Source organism: Dichotomopilus funicola, assembly GCF_033296635.1.
Source record: "Dichotomopilus funicola strain CBS 141.50 unplaced genomic scaffold C8A04scaffold_85, whole genome shotgun sequence".
NCBI lineage: Eukaryota > Fungi > Ascomycota > Sordariomycetes > Sordariales > Chaetomiaceae > Dichotomopilus > Dichotomopilus funicola.
Genome location: NW_026944106.1, coordinates 24,621 through 52,586, shown reverse-complemented (window position 1 = coordinate 52,586; position 27,966 = coordinate 24,621). Strand labels below are relative to the sequence as shown.

At 54.4% G+C, this 27,966-nt stretch overlaps 9 protein-coding genes across 9 annotated transcripts; 6 read left to right on the top strand and 3 right to left on the bottom strand.

Moving 5' to 3' along the window:
- Positions 1-478: 478 nt before the first annotated feature.
- On the top strand, positions 479-2,278 carry C8A04DRAFT_15180 (putative lactose permease; the record flags this gene model as incomplete). The annotated part of the gene is made up of 4 exons (XM_062778384.1): positions 479-674; positions 763-1,782; positions 1,853-2,083; positions 2,163-2,278. The coding sequence occupies 4 exons, from the start codon at positions 479-481 to the stop codon at positions 2,276-2,278; spliced, it is 1,563 nt and encodes a 520-aa protein (XP_062633547.1).
- Positions 2,279-3,280: 1,002 nt separating this feature from the next.
- C8A04DRAFT_32302 (uncharacterized protein) lies at positions 3,281-4,759 on the top strand (the record flags this gene model as incomplete). The annotated part of the gene is made up of 1 exon (XM_062782048.1): positions 3,281-4,759. One exon carries the CDS (start codon positions 3,281-3,283, stop codon positions 4,757-4,759), a length of 1,479 nt encoding a protein of 492 aa, XP_062633546.1.
- A 303-nt stretch (positions 4,760-5,062) lies between these two features.
- C8A04DRAFT_15198 (uncharacterized protein) lies at positions 5,063-6,733 on the bottom strand (the record flags this gene model as incomplete). The annotated part of the gene is made up of 2 exons (XM_062778389.1): positions 5,063-6,110; positions 6,174-6,733. 2 exons carry the CDS (start codon positions 6,731-6,733, stop codon positions 5,063-5,065), a joined length of 1,608 nt encoding a protein of 535 aa, XP_062633545.1.
- Positions 6,734-8,052: 1,319 nt separating this feature from the next.
- C8A04DRAFT_32300 (NADH-ubiquinone oxidoreductase B18 subunit-domain-containing protein) lies at positions 8,053-8,558 on the top strand (the record flags this gene model as incomplete). The annotated part of the gene is made up of 3 exons (XM_062782047.1): positions 8,053-8,083; positions 8,178-8,302; positions 8,454-8,558. 3 exons carry the CDS (start codon positions 8,053-8,055, stop codon positions 8,556-8,558), a joined length of 261 nt encoding a protein of 86 aa, XP_062633544.1.
- A 1,817-nt stretch (positions 8,559-10,375) lies between these two features.
- Positions 10,376-12,060, top strand: C8A04DRAFT_40114 (major facilitator superfamily domain-containing protein; the record flags this gene model as incomplete). The annotated part of the gene is made up of 3 exons (XM_062784829.1): positions 10,376-10,549; positions 10,614-11,125; positions 11,190-12,060. 3 exons carry the CDS (start codon positions 10,376-10,378, stop codon positions 12,058-12,060), a joined length of 1,557 nt encoding a protein of 518 aa, XP_062633543.1.
- Positions 12,061-12,344: 284 nt separating this feature from the next.
- C8A04DRAFT_32298 (uncharacterized protein) lies at positions 12,345-12,890 on the top strand (the record flags this gene model as incomplete). The annotated part of the gene is made up of 1 exon (XM_062782046.1): positions 12,345-12,890. One exon carries the CDS (start codon positions 12,345-12,347, stop codon positions 12,888-12,890), a length of 546 nt encoding a protein of 181 aa, XP_062633542.1.
- Positions 12,891-14,661: 1,771 nt separating this feature from the next.
- Positions 14,662-15,869, bottom strand: C8A04DRAFT_32296 (NADP-dependent oxidoreductase domain-containing protein; the record flags this gene model as incomplete). Its single annotated transcript, XM_062782045.1, has 2 exons — positions 14,662-15,402; positions 15,513-15,869. The coding sequence occupies 2 exons, from the start codon at positions 15,867-15,869 to the stop codon at positions 14,662-14,664; spliced, it is 1,098 nt and encodes a 365-aa protein (XP_062633541.1).
- A 1,672-nt stretch (positions 15,870-17,541) lies between these two features.
- Positions 17,542-19,284, bottom strand: C8A04DRAFT_32295 (uncharacterized protein; the record flags this gene model as incomplete). Its single annotated transcript, XM_062782044.1, has 1 exon — positions 17,542-19,284. One exon carries the CDS (start codon positions 19,282-19,284, stop codon positions 17,542-17,544), a length of 1,743 nt encoding a protein of 580 aa, XP_062633540.1.
- A 6,839-nt stretch (positions 19,285-26,123) lies between these two features.
- Positions 26,124-26,931, top strand: C8A04DRAFT_15193 (uncharacterized protein; the record flags this gene model as incomplete). Its single annotated transcript, XM_062778387.1, has 2 exons — positions 26,124-26,588; positions 26,665-26,931. 2 exons carry the CDS (start codon positions 26,124-26,126, stop codon positions 26,929-26,931), a joined length of 732 nt encoding a protein of 243 aa, XP_062633539.1.
- Positions 26,932-27,966: the final 1,035 nt, after the last annotated feature.

Genomic DNA, 27,966 nt, shown 5'->3' with positions numbered 1-27,966 from the left:
CGGCGTGTCCAGTGCCAAGAGACCGGGGGGTGACCAACGAGCCAACGGATGGGGGGCCCTGTTTGTCCGTCTGTCCTCCGTGTTACTGTTTTGATGCGTCGATGGGCGATGGGTGGTGGTGGGAGCGAGTGAGTTTGTACTATGCATGCCTGCTTGCTGCTTCAGGGTGTGTGTGTGTGTGGGTGCGGGCTGGAAGCGAGGGAAGAGGGGTGTGAGATGGTAGTGGGACATCTTTATATGTCTTCCCCCCTTCCCTTCCCTTCCCCAGAATCGCGCCCACTTTCTTGCGTTCGAAGGTTTAAGGTTTGAGGGTCCTTCGTCCGAGTCCCTTCAGCCCACCGTTCCCACCGACCGTTGTTGTGGGTCTACTTGACCTCAACCTCGACATCGCCATCGACATCGCCATCGACGTCGACCTCGGCATCAACGCCGACACCAACACCAACACCCTCACAAACACCCGCAAAACACCGGCATCATGGGTGGCGGCGGCGGTGATGACCTGAACCACATCCATCGCTTGGCGATGGAGGACCCGGTTCCGTGGTACAAGAAGCCGAATCTGCGGCGCATGTATCTCCTACTGTTCCCGTGTGTCATCGGTATTGAGATGACCTCCGGGTTCGACTCGCAGATTATCAACTCGGCTCAGCTGCTCCCCGCGTGGAAGGACTGTAGGCTTTTCTTTTTCTTTTTTTCCTTTTTTTCCACTTGGAAAAAAAAAACACCAAAAACAATGACTGACGAGACTGACAAAACTAGACTTCGGTCATCCCACCGGCGGGTACAATGGTATCCTCGCTTCGGCTCTCTCTCTCGGCTCTGTCATCGGTCTCCCCTTCATCCCGCTCGTCAACGACAACTTCGGTCGCCGGTGGTGCATCATGTTCGGTTCCTGGGTCATGATCATCGGCACCATCATCCAAGGTCTCGCCATCAACGGTCCCATGTACATCATGGCCCGTGGTATCATCGGTTTCGGTCTCCCCTACGCCATCGTCGCGGGTTCCTGCCTGATCGGTGAACTGGGCTACCCCAAGGAACGTCCCATTCTGACCTCGCTCTTCAACGCCTGCTACTTCATCGGCGCCATCGTGGCCGCGGGTACCACCTTCGGCACGCAGCGCATCAGCAATGACTGGTCGTGGCGTATCCCCAGTTTCCTGCAGATGGCCCCTTCGCTGCTGCAGGTCACCTTCGTCTTTTTCCTGCCGGAGTCCCCCCGTTTCCTGATCAGCAAGGACAAGATCGAGGAGGCCGAGCAGGTGCTGATCCAGTACCACGCCGAAGGCGATGCCAACTCGGAGTTTGTCAAGGCCGAGATTGTCGAGATCAAGACCACGCTGGAGATGGAGTTGGAGAACTCGAAGCGGTCGTGGTTGGACCTGATCCGCACCGCTGGTGCCCGTCGTCGGTTGTTGATCGGTTCGCTGCTCGGTCTGTTCACGCAGTTGTCCGGCAACGTGGTGATTTCGTACTTCCTTGGTGATGTCCTCAAGCTCATCGGCTACACCGACCCGACCTTCCAGGCCCAGTACAACCTGGGTAACCAGTGCTGGTCGTTGGTGTGCGGTGTGTCGGCTGCCTTGGTCGTCATGCGCTTCCGTCGCCGGACTATGTATCTGACTGGTATTCTGTCGATTCTGGCTGTCTACGTCGGCTGGACCACCTGCACGGCTGTGTTTATTGTCTACCAGTCGGATGTGGCTGCGAAGCTGTCGCTGTTCTGGATCTACGCTTACAGCCCGACTTACAACCTGTGCTTCAACGCCCTGACTTACAGTGAGCCTCCCTTTTTTTCTCTCCTTTTTTTCCCTTGACTTTTGGAAAAATGCTAACAGAAGAAAAACAGCCTACCTCATCGAAATTTTCCCGTACGCCCAGCGTGCCCGCGGTATCTCCATCTTCCAATTCTGGGGCAAGGCTGCCCAGTTCTTCGGCACCAACGTCAACCCCATCGGCACGGGCACCATTGGCTGGAAGTTCCTGCTCGTCTACTGCTGCTGGATCTGTGTCGAGGCCATCCTCATCTACTTCCTCTGGCCCGAGACCTCGGGGCGCTCGCTCGAGGAGCTCACTTTCCGTACGTTCTTTCGCCTCCCTCCTTTAATTCCCAGTCTGTGTCTTTGCCAACTCATGAAACTAACCCGAAAACCCAACAGTCTTCGAGGCCGACGAACTCGCCAAGCTCCAGGAGCGTGTCAACAACAAGGCGCTGCAGCTCGAGGACCACGACGAAAAGTCCGGCCACATTGTCGAGACCCACGACCGCGTGTAAGGGCAGTGGGTATGGTTCGGGGGTTGGACAGGACACCTGTGGGGAAAACAAAACATGCTCGAAAGACATTGAGGTGCTTTGTTCCTGGATGGTGCGTAAGGCACATGTCATGACTTGATGCGTGTGGTATGGTACGGATGTGTATGTCTTTCGGTTTGTTGAGTGGTATTGTGTTCCTGGCTTCTTTATTGAGTAGTGCCTAGTAATGGATGGTACACAATGCTGCTTGAGCGTCTTGTCTTGTCTTTGTGTCGAGGTGAAGAGGGATCTATTATTTGTCCTTTGTTTGTGAATGATAGCACCGCTCGAGGTCACATGGGCTTGCTTTTCGTGGAATAAAGTGGTAGAAAGCCTTTCAACAACTTGAACGCTGTTCAATTATTTCCCAGCCGAGCAAAGTTTGATTGACGAACAGTTAGTAAAAGTTACTGACGGTCCGTTTTGGAAACACTTCGAGGCGCGTTTTCCAGAGTCTGAGATGTAGGACTCGTAACATGACAAACATGGCATCTAGGTCCTAAGTCCAGCCATTGATGAGTCCAGGGATGGGCCTTAACAGCGGCAAGCAGAGACACAAACTTCCACGTTTAGTTCTACTAATACAAGCCGCGGATCTAGCAACTGTTGTAACGCAATCGGAGCAGAATTTTTGAGAGCCATACTACAAGTGTTGTTCAGCTCAGAGCTCACCCCGTAACTTTGTAAATTCCTTTAAGAAAAGCATTTCTGATCTCGACAAGGCCATTGTGAGAGGATCCATAAATAAGGTCCTCGATTCTCAGAACAAAGCCTCACCAAGGTCTGTACACAACATAGTTGTTGTCGAGTTCCCGAATAATGAACAGCTCATCTCAAAACACCTTGTCTTCGCTTCTTCCAGTACTATATATATGCCTCCCTCACTCTTTTCCCATCATTGCAGCCCCAACTGTTGGATGCATCGCAGTCCAAGTACCAATACTTTCCAAGAAAACTGAGCAACATCCAGACTCACAGACTAACATGGGTTCCAGCGGGTTCACCCCCATCCAAAACCTCCCGCCCGAGCTCCTCCTGCACATCTTCAGCTTCCTCGACAAACCCCCACCCTCCTCCACCCGACTCAACAACCAACCCAGCCGAACCATGTTCAAGAACCGAGAGATCTACCGCGACTACCCCCTCAAGCAAATCTCCCTCGTCTGCCGGCACTGGCGCGAAGCCATCACCCCCTCCCTATTCCGCCACATCCTCTGGACCGCCAACTCCTTCCTCGAACTGACCATCGCCCCCTACAGCCAGCCCCCCAACAACCCCTTCCTCGTGCTCCCCCTCCTAAACTTCCTCCACACCAACCGCCTATCCCGCTACGTCCAGACCTTAACCGTCATTTTCCCGCCCGAACCAGCCCCCGGCAGACCGCAATGCCGCAAACCGAACAATGTCATCCGCGTGCACCGGTGCAGGCGCCATGCGGACGGCCGCAAGATCCGGTGGCCGGAACGCTCGCGTGCCCATGACATTGACCATAACTGGCTGTGGGATTTCATGTTCCGCAGGATGGGGATGAATTTGACGCGGTTGACGTTTGTGGCGTCGGCGCAGACGCTGGGGTTGTTGTTGGGGGTGAGCGTGTATGTCAAGGACGCGTATTTGGTTGCGCCTGGGGAGGCTTTGCATGTTTTTTCGTTGTCGCGGCCGAAACCGCTGCAGAAGGCTCCTACTGATGTTGATGGTGACGCTGATATGGATGTTGATGCTGACGCTGACGATGAAAACGCTGACAACGCTAACAACAACGCCATAGTCCCAGCAACAATCAACTACCAATGCGACCAATGCGGCCACCAAGCCACGCACGCCCACACAACCCTCCTGCACATCCAACCCTGGACCACCCTCCTCCTCAACGAAAACCGGCCCCTCGCCGCCGGCGTCGCCCATCGCCAAGGCCGCTACCTCTACCCCTCCATCATGCCCGCCCTCATCCTCGGCCTCTGCCCGGCCCCACCCCCGGAACCGCAAACTCTCATCCCCGGGGGGCCGACCCTGGGCCCGGGGACATGGCCCGCGACGCTGGACACGCTGCATTACACGGTGCTGTACCCGCTGCTGGCCGTGTTCCAGGGGATGTTGGCGCGGTTCCCGGCGAGGCCGTTCCGGAATTTGGTGTTGCGGATGGCGCCGACGGAGCACGTGAATGTGCCGCGGTGGCATGGGTGGTATGATGGGTGGTTTATGAGGCATATTGAGGAGTTTATGGTGCGGGTGGCGCAGGAGGGGGATGCGGCGGCTGCTGCTGCTGCGGGGGCTCCGCCTGTTCTTGGGTTTGGTGGTGTGCCGGTGACGCCGGTGCAGTGGGACGTGAGAAGGGTGCGGTTGGAGGGGATGACGAGGTTGTGGGGGTACGACGGTGTGCCGGCTAATGCGATGGGGTTTGGGCAGAGACCGCCGCTGCAGGGGTGGACGCCCTCGGGGGTGGGCGAGTACACGAGGACATAGGGTATGTCTAGACATAATGGAGAGAGCCTGTAAACAAATCTAGGATAGGTACGTTAGTGAGAACATAAGACACAACAGATAATTACCAATATTACCAAGAATGCTGTAACAAACACCAAAAATGCCACAACTAGCCGAGTTTAGCCCAATATAAACAATATAACAACTGCCTTACATCTCTAGCGTCTCATCCCCTGAAGCTCTATCCCAAGGGTTGTATCCCTAGGACTCTATCGGGCTGATCCCACCTCTATCACGCTCCACTCCATGCTTAGACAAATAGCCATGTCCAAAGACCAACACCTAATCCTCCTCCCCACTAGAATCCAAATCCACCTGCTTCCGTCTCTCCTCCTCATTCATCTCCCTCCACGTACTCCAACTCAACATCACGAACGCCGTCACAATTAACAACCCCCCAAACAACGCGGCCCCACTGACCGGCGTACCCGTCAAAAACCAATCCACCAGCGCAACCATGAAAATTGTCAACAGCGACGCCACCGAGCTCAATACGGGACTCGTCAGCGAGATCAACACGAGAAACGACCCCGAAAACGACATGTTCATCAGCACGCTGACAAACAGCAGCCACGCGGTGTACCCCGTGGGTATCTCAAACGTCTCCCATCCGAGGACGTGCAGAATCGGCAGCGGGATCCAGAGCACTAGCAGCGTGAAGGCGCCCATTAGGCTGCCGAACGTATTGGCGAAAATCACACCCTTGGTGGCATCCATACCGTCGGGCGGGCAAGCGTAGCGTTTGTACAGCACCTCGTAGAGGCCGTACAAGACCGAGCCGACGCCGATGATCAGGTTGCCTGCGAACCGCGTGCCGGCGTCCAGGGCGGGGGTGTTGTTGCCCGGGTCGGAATCCGACGGAGCCTGTAATTGTGCCTCCGACTCCGATCCAGACGTCGATCCGCTGTCCCCGCTGTCCCCATACGCCACGATTAACACCCCGACAATCGCAACAGCCACAGCCAGCATCTTATCCGCCCGCACGCGCTCCTTGAGCAGCGGCACCGAGAAGGCATACGCAAAGAACGCGCTGCAGTTGTAAATAGCCGTCAAGTCACTCGGCGTAGTCATGCTAACAGCCAGGTACCAGCTCAACCCAGCGACCGTCAACGCACTGGTAATCACCGCCGTCGCCTTAGCCAGATACGGCCACGGTGAGTGACCATACTCCAACAACCCGGCCGAACCATGATGATGCCCATGACCATGCCGCTGATACCCCCCCATCCTCGCCGCAGCGCGCACATCCCTCGTCTCCACCACCAACGCAATCCCCCTCAACACCCGCACATGATTATCCATAAACCGCTTCCAACTCCCCCCACCATCACTCCCACTACCCCCAGCCTCCCCGCTTCTATTCCCACTCCCATTCCCACTTCCACCCCTCGACCGCTGCTGATACCGCAACACAGCCAACTGCAACGGCCACAGGCACACCCACGACCCGTGTGTCAAGTACATCATGCAGTATGCCTTGTCCCAGCCGAGATCGTGCTGGATCTGCGAGGCCAGCATTGTTTGCACGGTGAATGAGACGAGGGAAATCACCAGGAAGATGGCAGCGTAGGTGTATTTGCGGCTGGCTTCGGCGCGGGCTGCGGCGGCGGCTGCGAGCGCCGGGCTGCGTGAGCGCATCATGATGGTGGTGGTACTGGTGGCTGTGCCGCGACGGGAGAGGTGCGGGCGGTGAGTAGCGCTAGCTGGACCGGGGGAAAGAGGGGAGGATGGTCGGGGTTTGGGGTTGGAGGTTGAGGGGGTGAATGTGGACGAGGATGCTCCGAGGTGTGGACGGAGGGCGCCTGGGCTGGGGGTTGTCGAGTTCGAAGCGCTTGTGGTCTGGCTGGAGCTGTGATAGGACAGACGCCCGCGGCGGGTGTGGTCTTCGTCGTCGTCGGCGGGGGTGGTGGTTAGGAGCGGGTCGGCGGAGTGGGCGTCGGCTGGCAGAACCATCGCGGGATTACTCGACGTCGTGGTATGTGGGAGACCTTGACCGCCCGTCTCGTCTCGTCTGATGTGTCAATTGCGGGACTCGGCGCACGCAAAGCGAATGGACGATAAACCCGAAAGAGCAGCGCTCTCAAAAGTGGTGTTGTGTATGCAAGTTATCGGAATCGTGTACGTCGGAGATTCTCAAGGGACTTCGGCGGTCGGTCTGAGGTCGCCGTCGTCGTCGGGGCCGGTATCGCGATGCAATGGGACGTCAAGCGCCATGAAGCCGATCCAATCGACCGAACCGGAGAGGATAACGTGGTTGACCAAGATAGTTATACCGCAGAGGACTGCAGAAAACCACTCGAAGCTACAAGCAACGATGCGGTGTCGCTGGGAGCGAAAGTGTTTCCCTGGCAAGAACCCTGAGGAACAAAACAGGGACAGGAACAGGAACAGGAACACCCAAATGGAACACGTGGTGGATCAAACCGGGAATCCGCGACATTTGCCATCAGCTGCCGTTTCCAGTTGGGGGGTTCTGCCAATCAGCGCCTGTGGGGTGCTCAGCAGTGCCGGGCTGTGGGGTCCAAGGGGTCCCAAGAGCCCCTAACTAACGGTCACGCCGAAGTGCAGGAGATCTCATGGCATTTTAGGGGTAGAATCGCTGCAAAGGTTTTGAGGAGATGCAATAACTAGGTAGTTGGATAGCATTCTGAGATTACACTGGCCCTTATATTTATGGAAATGTGCGTTGGACCACATCTCAACGAAATTCCAAGAAAACACCTCGACTCTTTGAACGATGCTGGAGCCAAACTTGGGAAATGAGAAGGGAAGGATGTTTGGGATGTTATCTTCATCTCTTTGGTCCGCCCTGCGGGGGTTTGCACAGTATAAACTCGTGAGACCAGTATCCGTACACTAGTTGTTGGGAAGCATCTGGGGAACGTCCGGGACTGCATGTGAAAAGTGTACAAAAGAATCGAGTACTGTTAACATTGAACCGAATGGAAACCGTCCTGAAGAATGAGAAACTACGCAGGGGAACGCCCAGTGCCTGTTGAAAAAAGATGTAACGATAAACGACAAGATCAAAGACAAACCAGAGAATTGTACGGATAAGAATCCAAGTCCATGCCAAACACCCCGCCAAGCCCTTCGCACAATCACGTGCATATTCACGTGCATATAGCCAAGAGCTCCGCTGCACCACCAAGCACCCGTGCGTGGGAATGCAAGCTCCCAGTGGAACTGCCTCACCACCGACCTCGAACTCAAACTCAAACCAACTTCGGCTTCTTGTCTGTCGCTCGCAGCAGCCCAATTGCAAGCCCACCATGACGACCGGATCCGAAGAGACACCACGGCGTACGTTTTCCCCCTCCCCATCCACCCATTTCTTCTCTCCCTCGCTTCCGAAGTCCACAATGTGATGCTAACAGGGTGAACTTGGACACTGTAGGGGCGACCCGCGAGGAGATGCGCGAGGCGAGAGTGCCGCTACAATACCGCGACAGCTGTGCCCACTTGCTGATCCCGCTCAATCGGTGTCGGTTCGAGACGTATTACATGCCGTGGAAATGCACGGTACGATTTCCCCGCGGGATGAAGAAGCCGGGCTGTCAAGAGGAGGGGAACTCGGAGCGGGGGAGGGAAGGGAAACGGGAGGCGGAAGAAAGGGAAGGGAAAAAAGGGTTGAGGGTATTCCCGGCTGACCTTTTACTCTCCTCTCTCACAGGACCTGCGACACGGCTACGAAAAGTGCCAATACGACGAGTTCAAGAAGCGTGTGGCCAAGATGAACGAGTTGCGGGCGGCCAAGGGCGGGGCGCGCAGCAACTAGGGACAGCAAAAGGAAAGAAAATAAATGGTTTCTGGTGGGGGTTGGTGGAAGACGGGGGCAGCAGCATCAACGAGGACTGTACATATCCCATGGGAATGGAGGGATGAGGCGTCGAGGTGCTCTGGGCATGCTAGATGGGCAATGAACCGCATGAGATCTTGTGTGTTTGTGTTTCTTAGGTATCTATGTGCTGGCGGTTGCTGCGATGTTGAACTTGTGGACTGGAGCTCGAGGTAACTTACCGGTCGCAGGATGCGAGCGTTACCCAATTTGGTGGATAGAATCAACGGACCGATTCAGAGACGACACCACAGCTCTCAATTCGAAGCGGGATGAAGTTTGGGGGATTTAGAGGACCAAATTCGCATCGCAAGTTGTTCCGCGGGATGAATCACAACGGGAGCGTTGTCGGAGGATCGATTGCCCCAGCCGAGCGCCCGTGACGTTATTCCCGGCGTCGCCCAATATCGAGATTTGGTGAGCATCAATCGTTTTCTCTGTCACCACATCTGATAACGCGATCGCAAATCAACTCGAAATTCACAGAGTGTAGTACGGCAACTGCCGGTCGTCGGTTTCTCCGGCCCGAATGCGTATTGGTCCGGGGAGGTGTGGTTCAACAACCGGATAGCTGGGGACTGTTCCCGCTCCTCCTCCCTTTCCGGAGCTGACCAACCCTTGGGAGGATCTCACCTGTCCTGGTCGGATCAGCTTCCATCCGGCGCACACCGTAAAACCTTCCACAGTGCCCTATCTGGCCCCCAAATCTGGTCACAAGCTGTCTCAATGGGATCGACACCAGGGACGATAACGACACCAAGGCCACAAACAAGCTCCCAGCGCCTCCCGTCAAGTGGCGGAAAACTAACGGGAATATCGCGGGCCCCAATTTCTATTAATCGTCTCCGAGTGCGGCACCCGGAAGGCAAAGCACAAAATCCAGGAAAAACAAGTCTCCTCGGGAGTGCAGAGTCTGCAGACAATCGAAGTTGTTGGACGGGAGAGACCCCGTTTTAATGCTTCTCTCCGCGGAAATGGTGATGTTTCTCACGATTTTGATACGACGGGACCTTATCGATGCGACGATAGACGCAGGACCCAACGGGGCGATCGAGATAGTTGGTCTCTCGGTTTTGTTTGGTAGAGTCTGACTTTCACTTATCTTGCCAAGACTTTTCCGCAGCCATGTTTTCTAGTCCCCATTTGGGTCCAGCCTTGCTGGAGATAAGGGGAGATAGATAGCTGGACAGGGCTGAGCGGGCCGACCGTGGGGGGGTCTAGACTAGCTGGGTTACCCCCCTGCGCGGGATGGGTTGTTTGCTCAGTTCCTGCTGCTGGTCTGATTTTCTCACACTCTTTCTGTCCCACAGTCCCACTGACTCTAACACCATCACACCCCAAATTGTAGATCCACAACCAAGTCTATGCTTCCACGGAGATCTTGCATTCTTCACTACACTACACTCACAGATACACTCTCCCGCACACGGAATCTGTCGGACTGTCCCCAAAGAGGAATTGTACCTGTTACCTTAGTCCCTTGACAATCGACAGCCGGCCCCGAGGATCTGGGACTCAGTTCCCCCCTTGCCCAGCACCCGATCAAGTGTAGCGTGGAATCGGGAGAAGGGGGGGTGAAGAGGAAGGGAAATGGGCAACGGGATGATGATGGGTTGAGCATGGACATATATCTCCCCTAGTTCCCCGGTCGGTTGCAACATTGCTTCCGGTCGGCACATCTGGACCAGGGCAATTACCCTTTTGTCGAGTTTGTTTTTCTCATCTTTGTGTTCTCTGTGACCAAGAGAGAAATCAAAATGCTGTTTCATCAGGTATCGACCCTCTGGCGGTCGCCAACGCTCAACCCGGTCAACCTCAAGGCCCGCAGCGTGCCGATTCTCAACCCCATCGACCGACATGGCCGGGTGTTTTTCTTTTCGTGGCTCGGCTTCATGCTCGCCTTTTGGGCGTGGTATGCCTTTCCGCCGCTGGTGCGTCTCCCTTTGTTTCTCGGGACAATTATGGTCTGGATAAATCATGGTCTAACATAAACAGCTCTCGGTCACAATCAAAGAAGACCTACACCTGACCCCCGCCCAAGTAGCCAACTCCAACATCGTCTCCCTCGTAGCCACCCTAGCCGTCCGGTTTCTCGCCGGCCCCCTCTGCGACCAATTCGGCCCCCGCCGCGTCTTCGGCATGATTTTGCTGGTCGGCAGCCTGCCCATCGGCCTCGCACCGCTAGTCAAGGACGCCACGGGCCTGTACATCAGCCGGCTGTTCATCGGTATTTTGGGCGGTTCGTTCGTGCCGTGCCAGGTGTGGTGCACGGGTTGGTTTGACCGGAATGTGGTCGGCACGGCGAATGCGTTGTCCGGGGGCTGGGGGAATGCGGGAGGGGGGATCACGTATTTTATTATGCCCGCTGTGTTTGACTCGCTGGTGTCGAAGCAGGGGTTGTCGCATGATAAGGCGTGGCGGGTGACGTTTGTGGTGCCGTTGATTTGTTTGTTGGCTTGTGGGCTGGGATTGTTGGTGTTGTGTGAGGATACGCCGACGGGGTCGTGGTATGTTTTTTTTTTCTCTTTCTTTTCTTTTTTCTTTTTCTTTTCTTTTCACTAACACCCCCAGGAACGACCGCTTCAACCACGCCACCAACACCGACAACACCGACATCATCGTCGGCATCCCCGGCACCCTCACCGACCGCAACCCATCCACCTCCGGCACCAGCACCCCGAGCGACACCAAGAAACCCACCGACCCCGAGAAAGCCGCCCTCGACACCCCCTCCAGCAAACCCTCCCCCCCAGCCACCATCATCGATGTTACTACTACTCCCGAAATCACCACCGAAATCGTCCAAGCTCCCTCTCTCAAGGGCACCCTCGCCCTCCTCTTCACCCCGCACGCCCTCTTCCACATCGCCACCTACTCCTGCAGTTTCGGCGGCGAACTCGCCATCAACTCCGTCCTGGCCGCCTACTACCTGGCCAATTTCCCTTCTCTCGGCCAGACCGCAGCAGCCAACTACGCCGCTATCTTTGGGTTTCTCAACTTCATCGCGCGCCCGCTGGGTGGGGTCGTGGCTGATGTGTTGTACCGCGTGTCAGGGGGAAATCTGTGGTGGAAAAAAGGGTGGGTGCATCTCTGTGGGTTGGTCACGGGGGTGTTGCTTGTGGTTATCGGGGTGGTGAATCCGAAAGAGCTGGGGGAGATGGTTGGGTTGGTGACGGTGATGGCGTTTTTCTTGGAGGCTGGGAATGGAGCGAACTTTGCGTTGGTGCCGCATGTGTATCCGCAGTCGAATGGGATTTTGTCGGGGATGACGGGGGCTGGGGGGAATTTGGGGGGCGTGGTGTTTGCTATAATATTTCGGTTTATGGATGGGGGGGTGAATTATGCGAAGGGGTTTTGGGTCGTGGGGGTTATTCATATTGCGCTGAACTTGGCGGTTTGCTGGGTGCCGCCTATTCCCAAGGGGCAGGTGGGCGGGAGGTGATGGTTTTGGCTTTTTGAGTAGAGGAGAATATACTAGATGTTTAATTAGTTTAGGGTTAGTTATGTCCAGTGAGTTTACAACCTTTGTCTAACAACACCGACGTTCATTCCAGGCATAACTTTGACCATTGTCTAATAATTCCTCTTTGATACTAGCGTGATCTATTTACATAACCTCAAGTTCCCTATGATATCCCCCTCCTCAACATCTACCTACCTACCTGCAACTCGCATCAGCACCCACACCTTAAAGACTCACACCCAACCCCAAAGTCTCATACTGACATGCCCCCAACACTCCCCCTCTACCCACCCCCAGACCTAACTACCATCCTCCAGCACCTCACCTACATAACCCGCACCCGCCTCGAAACGGTCTACGACGCCCTCACCCTCTTCGTCCAAACACTCCACCGCAGAGGAGACCTCATCTTCACCGACACCAACCTCACAGCCGAACTGGACGACTTTGCCAGTGCTGTGGGCGGGCGCAGAGCAGAGGCTGTGTTTCTGGGTTGGGTTTGGGGGGATGCTAACCCCATCCAAGACAATACCGCAGGGAGCAAGCAACGGAAGAGTGAAAGAAAGGAGGAACGAGAGAAGTACGAGACTCATCTCCGCCGCCTGAGAACGCTGCAAAGCCTGGGACAGAGCTTGGTCTGCTGGGAAAAGATTGGGCTGGGCCTGGTCGAGCTGATGGAGGAGGCTGAGACTTGGGAGAAAGACGAGGAGGAGAGAGGTGGTCAAGGATGGAGCAGGGAAGAGATCACGCAAGGGGTGTGGAAGGTGGTGGAGGGCTGGAGGGAGGGGTTGCCTGCCGGTGGGATGTGAGATGTGAGCTGTGGTTTTTTTTTTTCTTTTAATTTTGATTTTCTTTGGATGTTCATTTTGATTTTCTGGGGGTTTCTTGGATTTGTCTCGGGTGTTGGGTGTTGTCGACGGGAAGCAGCATGCGTCATCAGACATGTAAACCGCAGTTACCGAATATGGGCGATGAGAGAGGCTTTGTCTTGGTTTTCAAAAGGCTCTCTCTCGGTGAATTAAAATTCGGATGCTTGGGCTGAAAGATGTTGGCTCGATTCACTCTTGGCAGGCAATTCCAAATTCCCTGTAAGTCAATTTCTCCCTCATAGAGCACACCAAGTTAATACTGCTGCCTCAGAGTTCATTTTGTCTCAGGTAGGTGACGACAGCCAGCGCTTCAATTTTTTCCCTCTTCTGGAAGCGGTCTCACTTTCTTTGTCCAGCCCCATCAGCCACGGCCCAGATATGTGAGACATTCTCATTTCCAGAAGCCCAAAGAAGCCCGCCCGGACCCAAAGAACGTTTTCCCCTGGCCCCCATGCTCGCCCGCTTGTCCTCTTTGGAAAAGAAAAAGACCCCAACCCCCCAACAAGCCCCCAAAGTTTCCCAAGCTCCGGAAAACTGAAATCCCACCACCCAGCTGAAAACAACTGGCTCAAACGACACACGGTCAGACACCACATGGCGTGCAGGGGTGCCGGGTACCTGGCCCCATGCTCCACGCAGCCCCGGCGGTGAAGCAGCCCGGTGTTCCGGTGGAAAGGCTGGGCTTATGAGTGGTTGTGGCTCTCAAAGGAAGAGAAAAAAAAAGCCCGGACCAGTGAATCGGTGAGGGCGTTCAGAGTTTTTCCCAGGTATGGTTTCATCGGCGTGGCCGAAAGAAGAAAACAGCTCAGCAATTGGAGTTTTGGGTCTGTTGTCTTTTTTCTTTTCGGGAGATGGAACCGGGGACATGGGTCGTCCGATTTAAGGTTGGGATCCGGAAATGCAAGATGCTGCGCTGTGTACATAAATGGCCATGCCCCTTCGAGCTTTGAGGTGTGTTTACTTTTGGGTTTCATCATCAACAACTGCCGTCGCATCGGAAATTTTATCACCACAACCCACACTGGCACCACGACTCACACGACTCACACGACCAACCAGTTTGACATCCAACAAACCAAACTCAACAAACCAGCCTTGATTCAGACATACACTCTCTTGTCCTTCCATATCGGGACATTTGCAGTCTCTCGCTTCCACGTTCCACCTGAACCCACCCACCATCTCAGCCCTGCCGAGAGACATCAACTGCTAAGCGACAATGGCACTCCACACTTCCACGCTCCCATCTGCGGCCCGTCTCCAGAAGCGAGGGGCGTACGAGAAGCCCGACGCGCCAAAGCCGCCCACCAGTCCGTCTCCAGGGCCTGGCGCGAACTAGATGTATGCAGCCAAGACTCTCCCTGATCCTCCCTAGTTTAAACATTTTCACTAACACCGTGTAGACTTGGCCTAGTGTACGATCAGGCAATGGCAGTCGACAACAAAACGAGATGTACGAATGCTTGGAGTTTGGATACCGGAACACAGAACACTGAATTTGGGCTGGCATTTTGATGGGCAATTAATACCTAATTAATGGTGGTGGATATCTGGGACGGCACAGCGATCTTTGAACTCACGCTTGGATGGGTAACGACAATTAAACATGGCATAGACGGATAGACGGGTCAACCGATAGACGACGGATAGATATAGATACACTACACAGACAGAGCAATCCATTTCCACTTCCTGTTTACTAAATACAGTACTACACATTCGCCTTCGCCTTCTCCCCAAACAACACCTTTTGCGTGTCATACCCATACTTGACATCCAAATGCCAATACGGCGCCGTATCCGCCTTACTAACCGCCCACGCCTCATCCAGCGCCTTCACCACAGCTTCGGGAAGGGGACCCTTCTCCAACGCCGTCAAGTTTGCATCCAGCTGTTCCACGCTCGACACACCCACGATCACCCCATCATTCCCTTTCTCCTCCACCCCAGTACTAGAAACACCCCCCACCCTCAACGCCGAATGATGCACCGCCCACCTCAAAGCCGTCTCAATCATCGTCAACCCCCCACCCACCTCCTCCACCGCCCTCTCCACAATCTCCAACGCCTTAAACGTACTCTCCCTAAAATACCTCCCCCTATACAACCTCCCCGTGACCCCCGCCGTATCACTATACCTCCCCTCGGCCGGCACCATCTCCCTCGACTTAATCTTCCCCGAAAACAGGCCCCCCGCGAGGGGGTTATACACCACGATATCCAGTCCATACCGGCGGCAAGCAGGGATCAGTTCGGCTTCGATGCTGCGCGTGATGGCGTTGTACATGGCTTGGTAAATGGTGGGACGCACCCAGTTGTTGTGGGCGCAGGTGAGGGCGATTTCGGCGACTTCGAAGGCGGTGAAGTTGGAGAGGCCGAAGTGGGTGAACTTGCGGGTGAGGTGGAGGGTGTTGATTGCGCGGAGGGTGGTGGTGAAGGGGGTGCTGCGGTCCTATATTTCTCTCTGTCAGTCTTTTTCTCTCATTTTCTCATATCTTCACTCGACGGCCCAGAAGTGAGGAAGAGAAAAGAGAAAAGGGGAAAAGTAAAAAGAAGACGAACAGCAGCATGCAAATAAAGCACCTCCACCCTATCCACCCCCAACTCCCCCAAACTCGTCTCCACACTCTTCACCACCTCCTCATGCCCATTCATCCCCCCCGTCTTCGGATACACCACTTTAGTCGCCACCTTCACCTCTCCCTTCGCATCCTCCAGAGCCACTCTTGTAAACCCCTCCTGCTTCCCCCCCACATACACCCTCGCAGTGTCGATTTCAACAGGCTGATATCCGCGGGTGTGTAACAAGTTCACCGCACGGATGAGTTCGGCTGGGTCGGTTACGCGGGCGCCGGCGGAGGGGTCCGGGCCGAAGGTCATGAGACCGAGGATTACACGGGGTTTGGAATTGGGGGACATTTTGGCGGGGGGGTTGTTGAGATTTTTGTGAGTGAAATGGTTGTGTTGTGGTGAGTTGGGAACTGAGACGGGTGTTAGTGGGGGCATTAAGAATGGCAGGAGAGTGAGATTCAAAAGTGTGGACTTACTGTACTTTGAGTCGACACGTTGGGTTGGGGAATAGACGGTAAAACTCCAGAACGAGCTTCCTTAAATAAAAGACAGATCAAGAACAAACGCAAAAAACAAAAACAACCCCAACATTGACGTCGCAATTATCAATGACGACGTCCCCTCTCTTTACTAATACGTCCCAGCGGCAAAATGTTAATACACCTCCCCCCTCTCAAGGATAATCCCGCCAACACTATACTCAGCAACTGACCAAAAGAACAACACCACAATACCACAACGTTATCCCGAAATGCGGGTCAGCGCGGAGCAACAACTCGCAGAAAGTGGGGTCGAAACGGGGACAACTGACCGGCGGTCCGGAACGATGTGACCGAGTTCGGTGGTAAACGGCAACAGACCTGATTAAGTCCGAGAAGAGAAAGCGAAGAAGAATTGGCGTATTCCGTACTCTTGTCAATACGCACACTGCGTAACTGAGCTCCAAGACGCATGCATATATCACCTGGGACGATAAGGGGACGCAAAATTGCTATCAAAACTAGGCAGGTTGCCGATGAATGGAAGACTAAGGAGAGTAAGCTAGCTATAAAGCTGTCTTCCGACACCTTGAGAACATGCCTCGTCTTTCCCCAACTTGCAGAAACAGGGGCCGCAATTCGGAGCCAAGAAAGACCCCCGCAAGCCAAGGAAAAAAAAACCTGGCTGCTTGTTGTGTCCCCAAAATCCTCGAGATAATTGTCCATGTCCGCATCACAAGACGGAAGCCGCGCTACTCGCCCAGCCAGTCCCTTTATCCTGGTACTGGGGGGCGAAAAGCGCGACTCTGTCTGCAATGTTTTATTTTCCTCCTTCCCGCCTGTCCTTTCCTTTCCTCAAACCTCCAAAATAAACCGTGATCCCAGCTACCCGTCCATTGCTCATATGGCTGTGATATCCCCATACCCCCAGACTCCTACGGTCGGTCCCAGCCCTGGGCCACCTGTTCCCGAGAGCTACGTAAAAGAAAAGCGTTCGCCGTGAGGGCGTGACAAGCCTGATTTGTCGTTGTAGGCGCCGGTAAAGGACCGTAAGCATCGACGGGCCCGGGTGCACCGCATCGGACCTCTGGAATGTCAGAGTATCGGAAGGGTACAAAACTGTCGGCGTGGTGTTTTGGTGCCGTGCAAGAATCGAAGTCGTCGTAAGAAAACCAAAGCGAAGAACTGCTCCGAAAAAATGCAACCGAAAAAAAAGAAGTAAAAGAATCACCATCCCACTGCGTAGTAGAAAAACCGAAGTAAAAAGGCGTCCTTCAAGCGTGATCGATTGTCAAACGTTAGGCCCGAGTCGTGTCGAAACGGGCGCGAAAAAATTCGTAAAGCCGTGCGGGAAGTGAAGTCCCGAGATTAAGAAGCGCTGCATCCCATCTCGGGGAAGGCTTCCGTCCGCAACCGGATGAGAAGGAAGAAAAGTGAGATAATAAAATAAACAAGGGAATGAACATGTGGCATAATCGTGAATTAGCGTAAAGTCCGCGTTCCAGGCCCCTGTTTCACCACGCACCAACTGCCATCGCCGCCTAGACAGCAACCTTTCGCTTCTCGGCGCTAGTGAGGACAAGTCGTGCCTTGCGCTGGCCCTCGCCTCCGGCCTTGATACTCTGATTGCTGTTCTTGAGCAGACTAGCGAAACTGCCGGGCGCGTTCTCCAGGTCCGAGGGCACGCTGTCCACGCTAGAGCGGTGGCCCTTTTGGCGGGAGCTGGGACGATCCGAGCCTATGGCGCCCCAACTTCCGGTGCTGGTCCTGGAGCTAGGAAGGCTGCACTCGTCGCGGTCAATCAGGCTACCCGACCCACTACGGCCAGAGTCGCTGTCGTTGTCCGTCAGGGGCGTCTCCACGAGCTCCTCGGTGCTCTCAGAAATCGGGCTGATGCTTCCAGGGCTTCGGGTCTCCTTGCGCCTTTCCAAGCCGGCCTTGACGAGGTTGTGGATGGCCGAGCGGCGGGTGCGCGCAACAAAGTTCTTGCTGCCTTCGTGCTTGGACGTCGGCTTCGCCTTCAGCTCGTCAAGGGGCGGGGGATTTCGGGGCTGGCGAACGGGATGCTCGCCGGCACGGCCTTGCCCGGGCCCGTACCCGGCGGTCATCGGCGTCAATGGGAAGGACGCAGTCTTGGGACCAACTGACTTCAGAGGCTCGTCGTTTGTGCTGATGGACAGCTGACCCTTGTTCGAAACGGACGGGGCCTTCTTATGCCCACGCCGGAAAGCATTGGCGCTGGGGGGCGGCAGAGGAGCGTGAGTCTCCGGGGGAGAGTCGTAGCGGCGCGGCGGCGAGGGCACGCGGAAACCAGTTGCACCGGGCATGGAGGGTGGCGGGGAGACCTGGAGACGGGGGGTGCCAACCGCGGGTTGCTGGACATTTCCGTATCCATTGGCAAGCTGGGCCTGGTTCGCGAGCTGGGCCTGCAGCTGAGCGTTCAGCTGAGCCTGTTGGAGTTGAGCTTGGCTCTGATCCATGTACATGGTCGGTTGTCCCGTGACCGGGTCGTACACGGCGTAGACGCCAGCCTGCTGCGCGGCGGGAGACATCATGGCCTGGGCATTCTGCAATTGCTGCTGGTACAAGTTCTGGTACCCCTGCTGCACCATCTGGGCATGCCCGTTAAGATTCAGACCCTGGAACTGCTGCGCGGCCGCTTGAAGCGCCTTCAATTGCTGCTGGAGACGCTGCTGCTGGTCTGACAGATAGGCATTGGTGTACAACAGCTGCGCATGGAGGTTCGGGTCAATGTGCTCCCGGGCCTCTTCCAGCTGGAGCAGCGGAGGAGCAAGAACCTGTTCGGCTGTGTAGTGCTGGTTGAGGGCAGCCATCTGCTGGTAGGCCTGCTGTTGCTGCTGCTGCTGCTGTTGTTGTTGCTGCTGATATTGCTGCTGCTGAGGCGTCTGAACCTGCTGGTGGGTTGCAAAACGCGGGATGGACGTCTTAGGTCCATACAAACTCGCCGCGTCGTACATGTTGGGGACTGCCGAGTTGCGATTCCTACCCTGCGGCATGCCTGCTGTGGTCGGGGAAGGCAGGTTCGGGAAGCTCGTGGCTGTGGCCGACTTGGGAGCGGTGCGAAGACCAGCCAACAAGTGCGAGCGGCTGGTGCGCGGGGTCGGCACACCGCCATCCCGATCGGCGGTTGACTTCAAGGCATCGAACGAGAGGGGCTTGATGTTCTGCCCGCCCCTGCGTGATGCCAGGCCAGAGCTCATAGGGAGGCCGTGGGCCTGGCTGAGGTGGGCCTGCGACATCTGAGCGAGACTTCCAGCGTCCATTGTGACGTGATCGAAAACAGATGTGACAAAAATGATGTGGTGCCGCAATTTGCCGAAAGGCGAGTCGCGAAAATCCGTGAATCCGTGGGTGTGTATGAAAATTAGAAAGTACAGGTAAGAATGGTTGCCGCAAAGGGAGAACGTGGTCGAACGTTCAACTCGCTGCGATGACCGAGTCTATTGGTAACCCTCGAGAGTCCCGAAAAAAAAAGCGATGACAGGAGAAATGCCTGTTCCGACTATCAAAACCAAAAATGATGAATGCCCGCAAAACCGATCGGCAGAAAACGCGAGGGCGGTATTAACGATGTTGGCGAAGAATGGCAGACGTGCCGAATGAGTGTCAAGTGTCGAAGAAGGCCAAGCAATGCTGTAGGGGAAGGAAGGACGTGTGGGCGGCCGGACGGCTTTGTTGCAATTCCCAGGGCAGGTAGGGGTTTTACAGGGTCGTCGTTCCCTCGAAGTTGAGTTTGCAGTGGCGCAGAAACCGGATCGAGCCGAATCGTGCTGTAGCAGAAGCTGGGCCGTGTGGCTACGCTTTGTCTTGTGTTGACTTGACAAAGGAATCGACGATATTTACGAAAAACCGGCAGGTGCAAGCGGTATTCCGCCAAGGTTTGCGCAGTTCCTAGTCGGACCTTGAGACACAGAGGGAAGAAGTTGTTCGGGTTCGTTCAGCAGTGTCGATTGTCGATTGTCGATTGTCGACTGTCGGTCGCTCGCGATACTTCTTCCTTGTTGCGCAAACTGGGCCGTGTTCGTAGGTCGGAAAATTAAGAAGTTGTTGTTGGCCGTGGGACCGAAAGAGAGAGAAAATAAAAACGAAGAACTGAGTCGGCCAAAGCTGTCGGGCAATGGCAATCAATCGGAAGACAAGTGTGCGAGTAGTAGAATACAAGGATTAAAAACAGTGTTTGTGGTGAGCTTCCCAGATGCCTCCTTTTTTAACCTATTTTTCCTTTGGTTCGCAATTTGTGCAGTGGGTCGAGAGAAGGTGACAGATGAGAAATTCGGGTTGTCAAGCCAAAGAAATGATGACGAGCAACGACGGCGACGACACGAGGACGCACCACGAAGAGAGGAAGAGGGAAAGCGCGAAAAGGAAGGGTGGCAGGCTGGTGATGCGAAGGAAGAGAGGAGAGGGAGCAGCAGCAGCAGCAGAGCAGCAAAAGAGGAGAGAAGGGCTTCGGAAACGAGAGATGAAAGGCTGGATCGATGGAGACCCAGGAGCCAGAGCGGGTGGGGCAGGGGAGCTGCATTCACGATATGACTGGCTAGGAAACAGGGGGCTCGCGGCAGGGGCACCTGTCGCAGGCAAGGGCCGAGCGGGTAGCAGGCCACCGTGATTGAATGGAGCGCCGCCGGGCTTGCAGAAGAACAGAGATGGCGTGTGCGCCCATGGCTGCCACGCTGGGGCAAAGCGAATACTGGCCAATCACGGACTCGGAATTGCCACCAATTTCGCCAATGACATAAGCGGGGTGGCCGAGAGTACTTCAAGACACAGCAGGAAAGCGAAGTCTGCTAACAGTGGTCCGCCTCTGCGCAACCTCCATCCGTTAGGGCTTTCACGGGTATTGCTCCTATTCTCTGTAACTTTATCCTCAAGATGGTCGCCAGCACCACCCGCCGCTAACACCAATCCAGCTAGCAACTGTGCTCTCCTCCGCTTGCGCAGGCCAATGGACATTGGCCGTTGGCAATAGTCAAGCTGGAAGTTGTCGCCCGCAGCAGGCGCGAGTTCGATGTTTCTTTGCACCCCTCCTTGCCTCTCGCCACGAGCATTCCAGCATCCAGTTTTATCATCAACCACTGTGAGCCGTGTTCCTTTTTTCTTCTTTGTGACCGATAGGGCGTGATTCCTCTTCCCGGTTTCTTTTTTTTTTTAAAAAAAAAGCCCTCCCCTTTTTCCACGAGTTCCTGATTCTTGACTGAAATCGGCCGCCGCCCTTCCGGCTCCTTTGTCGGCCTGTCGGGGGTGCCTGGCGTTGAGTTCCATTTTTGCCAAGCAACTCCACTCTGAGTTCATCCGATGCCATCGCCTCCTTCCCGTCGGAAGCGCCCTCTCGTTCTGCTCCTTCTGTATTTTCCTTCCGGTCCTTTATTCGAAGCTTTCCCTTTGCACCCTTTCGGTGCTCTCCGTTTTCAGCCAACGGCGTAAGAAGGTGAGAAAAAAGAAGCCAGCATAAACAATTGGAGATCTTCCAGATTGCAGTCCATGCGCCGCGAAGGGGTATCCTGGAACCCGCGGTACGATCCACAAATGATGCGCAACCCTTCCGGGTCGCAGCCTTGTTAGGTGAAGCGATGGCAGCCAGCTTGCCAGTGCCAGGCTCGCCAGGGACTCGGGCACACTGGGCAGTTGGCAAGGCACGACACTGGGGTGGCCATCTTGGCGGGCCCGAAACGCTCTTTTAGGGGGCCCAGATCGCCGTCCTTGTGTGGCCATCAACAACATTTGAAACATGGACATCAGAGAGGAATGGCTACCCGAGCAGGCCCGATGCAGTGTCCTGCACGCGATCAGTTTGGCCCGAGATCTGGGGCCGGGAGCCGCAACGCCTCTGGGGCGTCGCACAAGCTGCAGCTTTGAGAGCCGAACTTGGTTAGGGTTTCTCGCACTCCTCCCTTTTCAAGCTTTCCAATTGCTTGAAGCCAAGGTTCCCGTGTCCCAGCCCAACCACCGTCATCGTTAACTATTCGTCAAAGGACTGGAGAAACGCCCACGCCGTTTCGTGTACTATGTAAGTATACGCCCCTTCTCCGCATCTTAGATGTCTTCGCAGGCCAACATATATCATCTGCCCAACGGTGCTCAACCCAACTTCCAACAAATTCCAACCCGGCCCCGTTCCGCAGGCCGTCTCGCCCGATGCCGCCAGAACCGGCAAACCCCGCGACGAGCCGCCCTTCTCCCAGGCTTCGATGAAACACCATCTGCGGACCCTGCATAGCCTTTGCATGAATCACGCTCTGCCCCGCCCACCGCCATGTCAACCGTAGAATTCAGCGCGCTTAATATGTGATTCGCAAAAACCTGGGACCTCCCAGCCGTTGGTCTATGATTTATTTTCTGCGTTTGCCAGCCGTCCAGATGCTCGGAAATGCATTGTAACCTGGCTCACGGTTGGAATCTGGCCTTTCCCCCGGTGGGAAAGGCTTTCCAAAGATAGCGGTCGCTACAAGTTCCCCAAATGCCGCGACTGCTGTGCCGCAGACTCTGTGACCGCGACCAGTTGGCCAGCCGGCGAGACGGCCCAACCAAGTCCAACTGGTGTCGATCGCACAAAACAGGGACCATGCTTGCCTATCCATCCCTTTTCATCATCGAATGTTTCGACATCGGCCGCCATGTGGCGAGGCAGGCTTATCCTAGCGGACGCTTGTTCAACCACGCCAAACATTCGCAAACCAGTTTGTGGGGCAGTCCCAAACATCGTGTTGGATGGTCTTGGCAATTGTTAGTCGATGGTATTGCTCTGTATGTACCGCCGATGGTTCTTCCCTCGAAAGGAGGCTGAAAGAGACGGGTGTGACCCTGCCTCACCACAAATTACGGGCTCGTGTGGGCGAGTATGATCAAAGGCTTGGCCCATCCTGTCCCCATTTGTCCAAAACCTTCTCAACAACCGAAACATTCGTTTGAATCGTTTGCCACCAGGCCATTTTCTCCTCCCACATACGCGTCAAACTTCATGTCCGCATCCGCCTTCAGACGCAACCCAAACCCCATGTTGTTCCAAGAATCTCTGTCCTTCTGCGACGGCCGTGATGTCCTTCCAGGCCAGCAGCCAAAACGCCTCCCTCAAGTCAAGAATTGAACCACCACTACCAGCCGACAATTTAGGATGTTTACAAGTCTTATAAGAACAAGTCTGCAGTAACAACCAAGGCAAAGCCGCATCAACTCCAGTCTGTTATGGCTTATTGGCTAGCAAGGCCAATGGCGGTACGAGAAGTTCAAGCCCTTGGTTCATTATTTAGTAAAAGCTTGGTTTGTATTTAAAACCTGCACTACCCTAGCACGGGTGAAGCTAAAGAATAGCCCTCTGCGGTATACGCTGAGGAACAAAGCCACTCCATGTAGACATAGATACTCGGGACCACCTCAAATTCCAGACTCTCGGACCCTCCCCTTTACCTGCTATTTACACTTACCACCGGTAGATGTCATGACACGTGGTTTCCAGGAAATTCTCAGACGAACACCCGAGTCATGTTCATGCATTGACCTCACGACCCCACATCCGTCCGAACTGTTGGAAGACGAACTGTCCTGAAAGGGACGAACTCAGAGGCAGTTCAGGGATGGCACTGGTTGAGTTAGTAAGAAGAAAGTTATGTGTCGTCTGTCGTGAGAAAGTCAGTAATCAACAGAAGGTATATAACTTTTGACGACACCCCCTTGCGGCAGGTAGATGTCTTCTGTTAACATCATATTTTGACCTCAGAACTGCCCTAGAATTTCCAAGTAGCTCTAGGAATAAAAGGGGGGTTGTCGGTGTAACGGGCAAGAACCACAATATCTCAGTCTCGACTGGGAATGCACGAGGACCTGCCCGAGGATGAACCATGGCCACCCCTTCCACTGACACCAATTTTGATACGTTAGCAGTCAGAACACCCAAACCTGCGGTCACTAAAAACGACAAGACCCACTGAACTCGCAATTAAAGGGCCAACCTCCCAAACTCACTCAATTCCGCCCCAAGATTCGAGGATCGATAACAATGTTCAAGCTTGATTATGAGTTTCAAGGAGCGTGTCAACCGAGGTCATATCGCAGCATCATCACGAGATTGTGTTCATGATGATACATTACATGGTTCGCTTGTGGAGCGGTTGCATGCTCCACGGTGATGTAAATCACTCGGGTCTGAGGTGGTGTTGTGGCCCCGGCTTTAGTATCTAGTACTTAACTGTGCATGGGGTGTGGGGAGTTGTAGGCCATGACGTGAGGGTCATGGGAAGGGGTAGCGGTAATAAAAATGTTTTTGCGGCCCAGTTATTTGCATAGCGGTGGAGCGTGTGGTTGATGCAACTCGTAGAGGGGGTTGTTGATGGTTATTTACTCGATCACTTAGGATTTGCTAGGTGGGTTGGTCGCTTTGTCTCGGAAATCAAGATTTTACCTGCATTAATTACCTGATACCTCACCGGTGTGCAGCTACCTAATTAGGTATTACATGCAACTTAGGTGCTCTTCAAAGTACGGAATAACACCTGGATATGTCAACACCGTGTGTAGTCTCTGCCTGCTGGGTGGTATTCCTTGACCTACCATAACACTTGATCGTTTCTCTTCTGTGCCCGTATGCTTGAAGCCACCTATTCCGAGTAGGACATCCAAGAAGCTTAGAAAAATGCCAGTTACGGGACCAAGCAGGGCGCATGGCCGGCAGGGTGCATGGATTGGGAGGCTGGAAAAGGTCTCGGGAAAGGCATTCCCTATTTGGGAAACTAAATATTTGGAATCTTTTAACTAAGGAGTTAACGGTGTAGTTCCGGTGTCACTTCTGGGGCGGAACTCGGGCCATCTTGAATCTATGAAAGGGGCGGCTCACTGACTACCCATGTACATGTACATACACAAACCATGAAGATTCTGACAGTGGCGATTATTCTGGCCGCCGGCCCGGTTTCGAAGCGAGGACTAGGCAAGACCGATGCCTAGTTGTTCCAACTGCGCAAGCACCGCTTTCGCTCCAAGTCTTGGCTGAAGCATCTCGGGACCGAAACCATCTCTCACGATCTGGCCCGGGCGGCTAAGCATGTAATGTATGACTAGGCATACTGTGGTAGGCATATTCAAGCATACCTAATGGACAGTTCCAAAAACAAATCATTTCTTTCCCCGGCCCTTCTATCCCACAACCGCTCACTGAGATGAGAGTACTCGGACATCACGGTCCCGGTCTCCGGTTGCACTGCAGTCGAGGGGAATAGTCTCAATTAAGATAGTGTCAACCGTACCAATCGTAGTAGCAATTGTTACTTGAACTTGTGGCGACATTCAGACACATCCGACTTCTCGGCCGAGTCAACTAACAACTTTTGCCTCAACCGCGAGAACTATCGGAAGAGTCGGGGTTGATTGGAACTTTGCTGTTGGGACTTTTCTTTTTAGCCGGCGCCCGTCCTGTCGGGTTGGCTCAACGGTGCAGATCTTGCTCAGGTCAGAACCAAATCCGAGCTCTCGGACTTTTTATTATAGTAACTTGACGCTTTCGTCTGTTCCGAGTGTTGCTCAGACGCCAGCAAATGTAACGCTGCGCGTAGCGGTCGTATTCAACGGGACCTCCCGACAGATATTAACTAGCCAGTGAGCCACTGCAGGCCTTCACCGTGGATTGATACAGGCGGCGGAGGTGGTTCTCCTTCGCCTTTTTGAATCGCCTACGTTGTCGCCGGCGCTCCGATGAGCAAAATAACTCGTATTGTGTCATTCTTGGGAGCATTCGGGCCATTAACCTCCGGTTTTTCTGTCAAAAACGAGTCCCGGTCGTTCCACCATGACGCGGGGTAATATCTAAGCGAACGCTACGCAGCGCAGTCTTGACCTGTCAACCCAGCCAAGACATGGTGACAGGCATTCTCCGTAGATTGACAGACCGTTGACAGGAGATCGAGATGGAGTGGATAGTCAGGAACCGTACGCAAATACCGAGTCCCCGATCTGATATTGGCGATCACTAATTATAAGCTTAAAGTTAGTTGTCTATATAAAGATCCCCAGGGGTTGCTGCTCCACGTTCTCTGACAACATCTCTTTACCACTCTATCAACCTTCACCCTATTCACCTCTCTTCCTCTTGAAAGTCATCAATTCAGCCATCACAATGCCGTCCAGCTTCAAGGTCCTCACCGCCCTCCTAGCCACAGCGCTAGCCCGGCCCAGCCCGGCGCCCGCAGACGGCGACCCCGTCCGCATCCTGCCGTGGAACTGGCTCTTCGAGATCACCGCCCTCGAAGGCCCCGGCTGCCCGGACGTCGGCCCGGAGGGCTACGGCACGCGCCCCACATACGGCTCTAACACCGTCGACGGCTCCGAGATCTACTACTGGCACTTCGCCTACCCGGCCATCAGCCTGAACGTGGACACCGAGAACCCGGAGGCGTCGATCTGGTGCGAGACTACGCTCAAGTACACCGAGCTTTCCGAGACCAGCACCGATCCCGCCGACCCGGCTGGGTACCGCCTCAAGTTGCACAAGAATGGCACCGAGATCATTGCGAACTATGACCTCGAGGAGGGTGTTGAGGCGACTTGGACGTTTACGTATGACACCGACGGTGACGACAAGGTGAGTTAGCCTGTTTCTGTTTCTCTCTTCCTCTCCGACAACTACTAAAGAAATAATTAACTAACCCCCATTTTAGATCGTCGACACCCTCACCGTCGCCGGCCCGCGCTCGTCTGACCAGGCCTTCTACGACATCACCCCGCCCGCCGACAAGTTGGTGCAGTGGGCTCTGCCCGAGTGCGGCACAGGTGTCATCAAGTACCGCACCGAGCTGTCCGTCAAGGCGACCAAGGAGGGCGCTAAGGGTACCGTCACGTCGGATAAGGTGACGTGGCAGGGCCAGGAGGAGCACTACGGTGTTCAGCAGGGTGTGAGCTATGATTGGGATTACTGTGATGCTTGATTGATGGGTGAAAAAGGTGGAGGGTGTCAAGTGTGAAGTAGGGTTATAAAGGTTGGAAAATAGACAACTTGGTGAAAAGAAGGGTTGTAGTGTGCATGGATGAGGATTTGAGCTTGTTCGGGCGTGGGGACAAAAGCTTTGAACAAAATCCTTTCCTCCCTTGATCATTAGCCAATTCGTTCTCAGGCCGACAAGCGGCGAGGGACTACATCCCGTTTTCTTGTTTGCTTGACACTGTTGTAGAGGGTAGGCCATAGGTCGGGAGTCCGCACCAGACCCACTGAAAAGAAGACAAACCCAATGCGTGAGGCACTTGCAAAGCGAAAGCTCACTGATGGTGAATAAAACACGCAGGATACAGTTCATCTCATGCCTCATCTACATTCCAATCCACTCCCTCTTCATATACAACGGCCCCTATCACGAACAATCTAAATCTTCAGTCACTAGCCTGTTCGAGACATCCGATTCTTAGCCTTTGGAACTCCATCACTTACTCCCCAAGGAAGAATGATCTCATCCAGAGGCACAAACAAACACTGAATGCGGAAAACTCGCAAACAACACAAGTTCTGGAACCAATTGAGCAGCCTCGGGCCTGTTAATTATCTGCAACAAGCCACTTCCATTAGTTAAGTGCTGACCGCAGTGGTTCTGGCGGAATGTGCCCAGGTTGTGCCTTTTATTTAATTACTTTAACTCGAACTACGTGGTCCCGTCTACAGCCTTCTTGTGCGAGCCAGATGGCTCGCTCTTGGGTTCATAGGGTGTGATATCATCTATCAGACGATTTTTCAATAATCATCAAGATCCAGTGGAGCCCACTCCATCACTGGGACTCAAGGTTAATTAGGTTTTCGACGACGTGGATGGACTTGAATGGTAATCCTGGCTAGGCAACAAACATGTTGTGAGAGGTGTGAATTTGTGATCCCCAAATCCTGTCATTTCAGTAATTAGGATATGAATTTGTGAAGCCTTCAGTGGTTTGTCGGGCCCAAACCGATAATCCTGGGAAGCGAAGTGTAAGGTTGA